This window comes from Doryrhamphus excisus, linkage group LG16 (assembly GCF_037039965.1).
Source record: "Doryrhamphus excisus strain RoL-2023G ecotype Guam linkage group LG16, RoL_Dexc_Guam_v1.1, whole genome shotgun sequence".
In the NCBI taxonomy this organism is placed as follows: domain Eukaryota; kingdom Metazoa; phylum Chordata; class Actinopteri; order Syngnathiformes; family Syngnathidae; genus Doryrhamphus; species Doryrhamphus excisus.
Window position 1 is genome coordinate 1307398 of NC_136372.1, and position 11139 is coordinate 1318536.

General features: G+C 49.4%; 1 protein-coding gene across 1 annotated transcript; it reads right to left on the minus strand.

The window, feature by feature from the left end:
* Positions 1-62: 62 nt before the first annotated feature.
* Positions 63-10831, minus strand: kmt5c (lysine methyltransferase 5C). Its single transcript, XM_058048402.2, has 9 exons — positions 10347-10831; positions 9726-9858; positions 9404-9569; positions 8942-9051; positions 8665-8828; positions 7813-7832; positions 7542-7678; positions 7271-7431; positions 63-7099 (listed from the first exon to the last, which is right to left on the minus strand). Exons 2-9 carry the CDS (start codon positions 9836-9838, stop codon positions 2292-2294), a joined length of 5679 nt encoding a protein of 1892 aa, XP_057904385.2. The 5' UTR covers positions 9839-9858; positions 10347-10831; the 3' UTR covers positions 63-2291.
* Between the last annotated feature and the right edge of the window lie 308 nt (positions 10832-11139).

Below are 11139 nucleotides of genomic sequence, written 5' to 3' on the forward strand. Positions count from 1 at the left end.
TTATTAAAAGTTTTAAATTGACGTGTAAACATGTAAAAATGAGTCAAGGAGCCCAATTTCCTTTTTTTTTCTTTTTTTAAAAGAGTAAGTCTTTAATGTTACAAGCTACATTTTACATTTCTACAGCAAACCTTTAGTAAGACTAACAGCCAGTTTGTAGGGAAAAAGAAAACAGAACAAGTGGATGAGAAATTAAATATGTATATATACTATATATATATATACTATATATATAGTATATATATATTCAGGTCAATATATTTTTTTTCCATTAAATAAGCTTAAAAACATTTCTTCCTTTCACACGATCCGTGTGAAGTATAAATTACGTTAAAGCACCATTTCAACAAGGATGAGGGGATTCCAATAAATAAGCGTGACAGTACAGTGGTTGTGGTGTAAGGCGGAGATAAACACACGGATGACGGGCGACGCCCTGCTTCGGTCGGAACGACAAAGATGACGGGAATTATGAGAAAAGGAGAAAAGATTGTCACCGTTTCGACTCTTGTCCAGACACCTTGCACCTTCCCCTGCATCCGCGCCGGGAGATCAGGACTGCGTACCCGGCGTGGACATTTACTTTACAGTGTACAAGCCTGGCGTGGACAGCGGAGCCTCGGAAGTAAAACACCGTCCCATCTGGGAAGCGGCTGATTTGTTCCCAAATAAGAGATCTGGAAAATGGATCCAGACCAGGGGCTTACATGTTTTCACCAGATGGTTCTCAGGGCTTTGAATCCATCGCAACAGTTTAGGTTGTCTTACAAGACGTTTTGCCTCTCATTCTAGTAGGCCCCACCGGTTCATGTTCATACTCTGCCCCCCCACCCCCCCCCCACCCCCATTCCAAACTGTACCCCGCCTCTCGCCCCAAGACAGCTGGGATAGGCTCCAGCACCACTGCAACCCTCATGAGGATAAGCGGTAGAAAATGAATGAATGAGCAAAAGTTCAGACTCCCCATAAAACCAATTAATTTGTTCCAGAATATCAACAATGTCACCTTTTTATAGTTTTAAAATTAGTTTTACATGCAGAAACCAAAGATGCATAGAAATGATGAAGAAAAAGGAATAGTTGAACATAAAATAAATTACTTTTACCTTCACTGAAGACGTAATTGTCGCCAAAGACACGATATGGCGGCGAGACCAACACAGACACCACCTTCCTGTTTTGCCATGAGTTATTTCTTCAGTTCAATAGTGTTTCTCACTTCGAGGCTCTCCTTTTCTTCTTCTCCACTGCTGCAAAACACAAGAAAGTTGCAAATGGCAGAACTTTGACAAAGAAGGCGAGAAATAACTCACGGCAAAACAGGAAGGTGGTGCCCGTGCTGCTGTCTTTGTGACATTCAATGAAGGTAAACGCAAGCTAAAGATGTTTATCACTTTCATTCATCATTTATACACATTTGGAATTGTTTTAGGGGTGTAAAACTATAAAAACAAGTTTTGCGTGAACATTTCGGAGACTTGTGGCGTAGCTGTGTAGTTAGCAAAGAACTAGAGTCTGTGGAGCAGAGCGCCATACTGCATGCTAACCAGAGGCAAAATGCTAGCATAAACCAAAACATGATTTATTCGCCAAGGTCTCACTCGGGTGAGGCTAAAGGACAGCGAGGCAGTGGTTTGGGTGAGACCACCCGAGTTGGTCTCACCCATGGACCGTTCCAAAGGTGGATTCAAAGCCCTGAGGAGACTAATTTCTAGACCAATGACATCATTCCCATGAATAAGCAGCTTTCTAGCTCAAGTCATCCATGGGGGTGTTCTCCAACCATATTCCACTTGAAACAAGTGCGCCGTCGTTCTCGTTCATGTTCTCGTTCCGAGGATCCGCTGTGGGTGCTAAGCTTGGACTCAACAGTACACGTTAGCTCGCTACTACAACACACTCACACGTACAAACAGTGCGAAAAGAGATTATTGTGGATATAAAATGGAGGATAGACCGTTTGGAAAAAAAGTCTTGATTAGGCAAGACGGAGGCACAAAGCTGCCTTTAAAAAGAATAGCCAGCAGGTCTCTGATGGCCACGTTGCTGTGGTGGTCAGCTGATCACCTCAGTGAGGCTTAAGTGTCGTGGACACGTAACTTGCAAAGTGTGGTCGCAGATATCCGCCACGCTTTCACTCGCTCTCTCGCTCTCTCTCTCTCTCTCTGTGTGTGTGTGTGTGTGTGTGTGTGTGCGCATTGTCTCTTGTCCAAAATCAACACCAAACCATCAAAATATAATTTAGAAAAAAGCTTTACAAAAACATCTCCAGTGAGTCCAGCAGCTGAGAATCAGTCCGAATATTGGAGGTCCAAGTCGACCGTACCGTCTGTCACGACTAACCTGACCCTCTTGGGTTTAGTGGAGCCCATGGAGTGGGACGTTGGTCCATAGTGCGGCACGTCTTGGTGATCACCAGGCTGGTTCTGATGATGCCCGTCCCTCTTAAAATGTTCCTCCTGACCGCTTTTGAGTCCTGAAAACCCCCCCAAGGAAAAGGAAGGCGGGTTGGATAGCTGAGACCCACAGGGCTCCAGGACCAGCCGGCCCTGTGTTCCGGAAGGTTCCATCAAGCAGTGGTAGGTGTAGTTTGTTGGGCCGAGCCCCGGATAGCCTTCAGGCCCGTCCCTGAGGCCCAGGGTCAATGAGTGGTCTCCACTGAAGTTGAGTACGTACGGGGGACCTTGGGATCCGTAGGGGAAGGAAGCTGATGCGTGACCCTTGTTTGCTGGTGCCGGCGTGCCTGGAGGAGTACCGTGGACCACTGGAGGACTGCTGTGATGAGGCATTGGAGATAGCGACGACCCGAAGCTGAAGTCGAAAGGGTCCTGCTGAGTGTAACATGGCTGGTTCTTGTCCGAGCCCAGAGAGGTAGATCTCCCGTGTGTGGAGCTCTTGTCCTGCGGGGAGGAGTACCCGTCTTTACTGGGGAAGAAGAAAGGCCGTGGCAGCGTGGAAAAGTTCTTGTACGCCGCGCTGTTGTCCTCGTGTTTTTCAGAGGACACCCTGCTCCGACTGAGCGGATGATGCAAAGAACCGAGTTTGTTGATATGAGCGCCAGACCTGATGGGGTTGCCAGACTGGCCAAAAGAACCTTTGTGGGGACACAAGTCGCTTCTTTCGGTCGCCGCCAACTTTGTACTGAATGTTTTGGGCAAACCAGCATGGCCGCCAGCAGCCATGTGGTCTCGGGAAGGCGCGCTGTACAGGTTCTGGCTCTGGTTCCCTCCCTGAAACTTGACAACCCTGTGGATGACCGTGGAGGGTTTCTCGTGGAAGGTGAATGGATTGTCAGGGGCGCTGGGGGTCTTGGCAGCCAAGCGTTGCGGGTTGAGGAATTTGTTTGCCACCGGCGATGCCGGGATGGACCGGGCCAGGCTGCTCGGGGACACGCCCTTCGCTGCGTTGGGCTGGCAAGTCGGGAAAGACTGGGACTTGTTAGGAATGCTCATGCGGTGGAAGGGTCCTTGTGTTTTGAGGTTAGACGTGGCTCGTGATTGGCTGCCGCTGGGCTTCACGTTGGGGGGGTGCTGAACTGAAGGAAGAAGATTCGGCGACATCGGGGCAGACGTGCCAAACAGGCGTGGTTTGCTAACTACTGACAAATTACTTTTTAAGTCCTCTTTGGACAACCTGATTCCTGGATTCTTGCATGGAACCCCTTTTGCCGCTAGTTCTGGGTTCAGGGAGGAAAAACTGAAGCTGGTTTGGGGGGCGTGTCTGTCTTTGGAGAAGTCCTTTGCTTCACAGTCCAGAGAAACCGGATCGCTTTTGGATGAAAGCAGACTGGGGAAGAACTGCAGATCTTCACCATTGAAGTTATCTCCTGGACTGGGGGGGCCGAGGTACGGCGTCTCGGTGGTCCACGTGTCGGAGGGGCTGTGTGAGAGGGGGGTGCTGAAGGGGTCTGTGGGTGGATCCAGTGAACACAGATCGGACGGAGACGACGGCAGGATGCTCTGTGGCTGATAATAGCCCTCAAAGTTGAGACACTGGAAGTCCAGAAGGTCGTCGCAGCAGTTTGGGAAGGTGGGCTCGCCTGAGAGCATGTTGTCCGCCGTAGGGAATGGAGGAGATTGGGAAGGGGGCTGCGTGAGGGGATTGGGAATGGCGGAAAAGGGGGCCGTTTTCTCAAAAATCTGAGAGGAACACAAACCCTCCGAGAGCTTGGAGAGACTGTTGTCAATCTGCTGGAGGGACTGGCTGAGGCAGCTCGCCGCCGTCTCCGCCGTAGCGCACTTGGTTTTGTGCCGCTGCTTCCTTCCGCCGCTGTTCACTTCTGCTCCGACATCGGGCGATATGATGTCAGCATTGTCGTTGGGCGGGGAGGACAGGGACAGCGGGGACAGGGACAAAGACAACTGTGGTGCTTCAGTTTTGAGGAGCGATGGGTTACTGTTGGGGATCCTTTGAGCAGACGGGAACTCCTCTCTGGACTTGCTCAAGTCCAGCAAACCTTTGTTTTGCTTGACCAGAGGATGACCTCTGAGCTCTCGCTTGACTTTGGCGTCTATTTTAACGTCACGCTGGTTTGTCTCCTCGTCCGTGTCGTCCACCTCCCAGATGCCTTCAACCTTCCTGCGAAGCTTAAGAACAGGCAAAGAGAGACCATTCAGGTCTAAACCGGTCTCCAGTTTCTGTTGTGACCCACTTTCAAAGCGGCAGCAATTTCTTGTAAATCGATCTTCGGTTTTAGTTCCCTGCGCAAGAGATGACGTCTCACTCTGCATTTTTTCTGACGGCAGATTGGCTGCTGAGAGGATCTCCACATCGGGTTTCTCTTTGCCGTCTCGTACGTCCTCGCAGCCCCGCTCTGAATTTGCAACAGTGGAGACCTTCTTCCTGCCATGTCTTCGCTCACCCCTTTTTTTTAAGCGCAGCAGTCGGGTCTTGGACTTTTTGCTGGCCTGCACGTGAGCCTGAGCCGCCTGCATCTCCATGCTTAGTACTGACACGGAGTCCATGATAGCTTTGATTGGATCGTTGTCCAAGTCCTCTCTCTCTTCAATTTTTAATGCCATGTTTGCCAGTCCATCACTCTGCATTTCCCAGACTTTGCCCCTCCGACGCTTGAAACGAATACGGAAATTAAGCGCAGGCTTTTTCTCCTCTTCCAGGGTTTCCATCTTGGCCTTTGCGAGAGAGCCTTCCTGCGGGTTGTCAGCTTCCTCCGTCTGACCGTTTGTGTCCAGGTTAACCGTCTCTCGGCGGGGAGCGCCGTCATCCCTGTGCCGCACCTCCGATTTTAATTTGGGAACTTTCCTTTGCTGGACTTCGGGACCTCTGGGTCGAAGCACTCTGCTGAAGTGGTTTTGTCTTGTGACCCTTTGAGACTTCAGCCTCTGGATTTTTGCCCGCATTCTGCTTTTCCTGCCTCGTTTGGAACCCCTCTTGGCTTCTAAACCCCATCTGGGGTCATATCTTTTGTTGCTGGGTGATCCAGGGTCTACTTTTTGGTCTCCGTCTGGAGCTGAAGCCGCACTTTCTTCCGGCTCCACAGAGCTGCGGAATGTCCGTTTCTTGAGAGGTATGTTGGACTGCGTGTGCGCCTGGGGGTGGGCAGGAGGGTGCCGGCTGCTCTGACCGTTGCTTGAAATGTGCGACTCGGGAGGTAGTGCTTTGAGGTGGGCGGCGTCCAGGTGCCGGTCTGCCGGTCGGGCATGGGTGCAAGCTTGGCTGGAGTCGACTAACGCAGCGTCTGCACTGCTGGAGTTTGAGTTTGCCGCCGTCTTTTCTTCTACTTTTGTTTTGGACCATCTGTCCTTTCTCCGCCGCCTCCCGACACCTCGTCTGTATGCATGGTTTTGCGCTTGTCGGGGGGGCGAGGTAGAAAAATGGCGCTGGAATTGCCCGGGTTTCTCTTTCTTTAAAATGTCCGACAGGAGGACTTTAGCCTGCTTTAAGATGATATTTTGATCAGGTTTGGTTCCCGCTTGTTGGTTTGGCATACAAGCGGTCTGCAGTAAAGCAGGGGGTTTGTGTACTTTCACAACTTCAACACCTTTTGAGTTACTTTGTCTTTCCTGATTGGGCGCCACCTTACATGCGGGTTTGCCGCCTTGTTTGGCAGCACTGACGGGCTTTCTCGTCTCTTTGTGTTCTTCGCTCGTGCCGTCCTGCTGCTGCTGTTTGCATATTTCTTCTGACAGCGTCTGGATTTCAATGACCTTGTTTTTCCTGCTTTCTTTGCACAGGGAAGAAGAATCCACCATCTCGCTGCTGTGTCGCTTGCGTACGTTGACCTGATCGACAGACTTGAAAAACATCTCCCGCACTCCTCGGTTACCTTCGGCGGTGCAGGTGCCCGGTGCCGGGCCTTGCTTTGGCTGAACTTTGGACTCTGGCAGCGGTCTGAGGCCCTGAAACTGCCTCATACTCCCTCTCAGCTCTTCTCTCGTGTCCTTGTCCTGGGAGCTCTTTCCAGGCTCTTCCCCGCGAGGAACTGATATCCTTGTTAGGCGGACGGTAAGGTATTGCTTGGGTGATATTAATGGATTGTCTGCAGCCGTCTTACTGCCGTCTGAGACACCGTGACTGATGTTGGCGGCGGAGATGCGAGGCTCGCTCTTAGTCTTAATTTCAGAGTCTGCTTCTTCCATCCGGTCCTGCTTTGTTGCACTGGAGGTTTTGTCTGAGTCGTCGAGGTGGCTCGTGGTGTTACCGGGTGCCGTTTGATGCCTGAGGGTGATCTGATCTGTGCTCTTGGTTCTGGACGAGCTCCTCAAGGGGACAGACTTTGCTTTCTTCCTCGGAAGGGACTTGGAGGGCCCGAGAGCAAAACACTTCAAGTTGACCGGGCCGCCGTTTGGGCTGGGCTTTGGCTTCACGACCTCCAGCTGCTGCAAAAGGGATCTCTCTTTGCTTTTTGGATCCTTACAGATGAGCAAAAAGTCCAGCGAGTGGCGGCGAACTCTGATCCTCAGGTCCCTTATGACACACTGTGACGGGAGAGGAAGTGTCCGCCGCTGTTTCCTGGTACAGGCGAGTTTAGAGGATCGCATGTGCTTCTGTCGCCTCCACTTCTTGGTTTGAGTCAATTTTCTGTTCTTCAGGGCGTTTTTCCTCATTTGATGGGTGAAGGAATTCCGTGAGGGGATAGCTAGAAGAGAGAGACGACAAGAGCAAAGAGGTTGTAACACAAAGCAGACATGAGTGAAAATTGTCACATGTCAGAGTTTTAGTGAGCCAATAGCTTTTGATTCACCGCAGCACTTTGCTTAGCAATTATGTGAACCGGTGAGTATTGACGAGACAAATCCTCAAAGGATACCTGAGTGCAATCCTGGAATAATGGGCCTGGAGGTAAGGTGGCCCTTCTCTCGGTGATGGCGGAGGTATCGCTCCCGGAGGCGGTACTTTTGGTCCACGGGGTCCTTTGTTTCCTCACATTCCGGCTGCTTCCCTTTGTGTCTGAAGTGACCCTCCCCTTTTCTGGAGAAAGACGGTTCAATTTAAGCCTCAATCGACCAACTTACAAGCGGACTCAAATGTTCCGTTTGAGGGACCGCGGAGTACAAATTGTGAGCGGACGCCTTGCCCACCTCTCGCAGGTGCAGCATTCGCACATTTCGTTGCCCTCCCCAAAAAAGCTGGCGCCGTAGTAGCACGTGATCTCCTCCCCGGGGGAGATGGGTCGAATCACCTCCACGCAAGCGCCATTCTTCTCACCAGGGACAAACTGGGCGGGTGACATGAGACAAAAGGTTGGCGGAGCAGTCAACTGATGCCAACATTTATATTTATCAATGTTAGAACTTTGCTTGGATTAATCTTTGGATTGAATGGAAATGACATCATCAAGCGTTTGTTTACCTTACAGTTTGGCTTGCAGTCTTCCAGCACGGAGCACAAAGAGAAGAGAAGAGGAGATTAATCCAAAATGAAAGAACAAATGATTTGACTCACTTGACAAGTCCTCTAAAGCAAAGGTGTCAAACCCCACGTTTTCTTCCATCACTAAAGCAGGTCATTTAGTCATTGTCACCTCCTTCAATTTTCGGGGAAGGAGCTCATCAACTCAATCACCTGCTGGTTGAAGAGAAAACCTGCAGTGTTGCTTTAAAGGCTGATGGTCATTCGTTCTTGTGCGGCTTCTACCACACACTTCTACCATGTTTTAAAAATTAGATAGTCGCACATTGTTTTGACACAAACCAAAAACCTGTACCACACATCCACACACACACTGAAGCAGGAGTTCTCCAAAAGCTCAGTGTCATGGACAGGTTAAAGTTTTGCGTGTGGGGAAGATGCCAAAAACATGCATTTAAAAACCTATATCCGTATTCGTGTGAACATGCATAAAAACAGAAAGCCAAAGCATTTAAAAACACTGATTGCTGCGGCTGAAAAAATATTGATAAAAATAAATTTGCACACACTTCTTAGTAATATTGTCCAGTATGGTGAATCTGTTCATGTTTGTGTCAAAAGTTATGTTGAAGCAATGGAGGCGTAATGGACGCCACTACACGGCAGCAACCAGCAGAGGGCGCTGTTACATCAGTCAGACTTATGGGTTGCCATAGCAAAGAGAGAGAGAGCAACAGCAGGTGCAGAACCCTTTCAAAATAAACCAACAATGACCATTTCATTGTTGGGGGAAAAAACTTCAGTTTAGGATTTTTCTGCCGTGTATTTCATTGCTAAGTCGAAGCAGCTCACCGTGGTTGATGAAGGCGGCGGGGCCGAGCCACAGCTGAGCGCAGCGCTTGCGCGTGGAGTACATCACGCTGAAGTCGTTAACCCCCGCCCTCAGCACGGCGCTGTCGGCCGGGCTCAGCTCGGCGATGCAGCCCAGGAGGACCTCCACTCTCTCGCCAACAAACCTGCCCCGGCAACAACAACACAAACACATGCGGCGTTCAGTGACAAACACTTTGGGTCTTTGTGATAGCAGCCTCTAAAAAAGCCAGCGATGCGCAGTTGGGTGGGCTTGTACCAGTGTCTGGTGGAGGTGATCTTGGCTCCGTTGGTCTCTGAGGAATATCTGTCACATGACTCAATCTTGACACCACTTTCCAGGAGGAAGGCACCAAGGTAGCGGTACACCTGCAAACATCACGCCCACGTTAGCTCATCAATTTCAGACTTGAGTGTGTGTGTACCAACTTTTTCCGCAAGGGCCACACACACACAAAAAATGTATATGGGGGTCCACTTTGATTGAAGTTGAACTTCCCTCTAATGATTATCATCATACCTTTTAGCATTGTTAACTTAAAAAAACATGAAATGAGGCAACTGGATAAGCATTTTAAATTGTGTACAAATTGTGTAAAAGTGTCCTGTGTTTGCACATAAAATCCAAAAGAGAAACCCACAAAAAACAAATCATCTCAGTTGCACTTTTCCACTATCCATGATAACAAAAACAAAAAAAACCAACAAGGAGAGGACGCACATGTTGCCTCAGCAGCTCCTGACGGTGGCCCCCCAAAGCGCTGAAGTAGTCGCCGGCTAGCTCGCCCACCGTCAGTGCCTCAAACGTGGCCTGGAAGTCGTGCGTGCGTTGGAAGCGTAGCAGCGTCTCCTTCAGGTTGCCCCAGCGCCGCACCTCTGGAGGGGGGCTACACAAGAATACGGAAAAGGGAATCCATGATGAATTCAAGACACAATGACGATGAACAACACTGCAACACAGCGCCATTGTTACATAATAATAGTAGTGATGTCAAGTAATTAACACAGTGCCTGACAGACATGGCAGGTTATAGTAAGAATACCTGATGTTCATTTTGTGGGTGCTGAAGCCCAAAAGAGGGTCCAGCACCAGGCTGGTGGCCAGGTCATCTGTGTCACACAGCTCCTTCACACTCATTCTAGTGCAGCCGTCCATCGCCTCCCACCATCAGCATGCTGCAACAGCAGAGGTTAAAGGTTACAGGAGGAACAGGAGCAAAACAAGGGGGTGGGGGGGTGCTGTGGATATGTCTGCATTTTAGATGGTGCACAATGCATTGGCAATGCATTAATTTCAGTGTGCTAACGACACATATACAAGTTTTATTCAGCACAACAAATCAATATGGAAACATATCGATTGTAGTTCTTTACATATCCCGTGTACTTATTACTAAAACAAAGTACACTGTGCTTTCGCACTTGTACCAAACTATCAGCACTTAGTCAAGACGGATGGTAAATAAAGTGTCAAGAGTTCATATCGACTCGAAACCCGCGTTAGCTTAGCACGTCATTTTGTCGACTAGCTTATCAGCTGAGCAGCTGCGGTCAGCGGCTAACATTCTCCGCATCACATCATCTCTGCTGTTCGGGTACGGAAAGCAAACGTGTGCTACGGCATGCGTGCAAGCGCGGGGTCGATGTGGCTCTCCAAAACCTACCTGGGAGTCTTTTCTGGTCAACGAAAGTAGCGTCAGGTGGAGAGTAGATCCCAAGCTGCTCGCCTGGACAGTTAGCCTAGCCACATAGCGAGCTAGCGAGCTAGCTAGCTGGTTGGCTAGCTTTCCGCCCTCTTGCTAGCTCGCACAGCAGCAGATTACGAACACGTACGCTCTGCGTCACTTCAGGAATGTACTGTTACACTGTAACAAGTGCTGACCCCGTAAGTCTGGAATACAAATACGGGCTATGCAAGCCAGCTGTATAAAAAACACTTAAAACGTGTATATTGTTGTTGTTAGGGGCAGGCTAACTAACGACTTTAAAAAAAAAACAGCTTCGTCTCGGGTAGTAAAAGTTGATCAGCGCCGTGCAGCGCAACCGAACGTCACCTTTGGACACGCCCACCAGACACACGATTCGTTGGGTTCAAATGTCAATCTGGCAAACAAACCCAGCAGTCTCATCATCGGCTCCTAGGATTGGTGTAGAAGCTTTACGAGGCAAGGAAACGAGGACAGTAGAGTTACCTCCTTTTGGCAACGACACACGCGTTTCTACACCAATCACGGAGCTCTTTACTAATCGGACAAGTAAACAAATTGTATGGCAAAAAAATGCATTGCAATTGTGCAGTTTGCGCGAGGATTAGCGAGCAGATTAATTCAAATATATGTGCAGTACACCCATTACTGATATTCTGCCTCCATCTATTCGCAACATTTAATCGTTTTAATGTACACACATAAATGTACTGTACACTTCAATGACTGCATATAAACAAGAGGAAGAAAG

What these genes read in the sequence shown, in the direction of transcription:
- kmt5c (XM_058048402.2), bottom strand. Translation starts at nt 9,838, where the DNA reads ATGGACGGCTGCACTAGAATGAGTGTGAAGGAGCTGTGTGACACAGAT. An exon ending in CGCCGCCTTCATCAACCACG is followed by an intron (nt 7,833 to 8,664) that starts GTGAGCTGCTTC and finishes CCGTGCTGGAAG; the next exon opens with ACTGCAAGCCAAACTGTAAG. An exon ending in ACTGCAAGCCAAACTGTAAG is followed by an intron (nt 7,679 to 7,812) that starts GTAAACAAACGC and finishes TCACCCGCCCAG; the next exon opens with TTTGTCCCTGGTGAGAAGAA.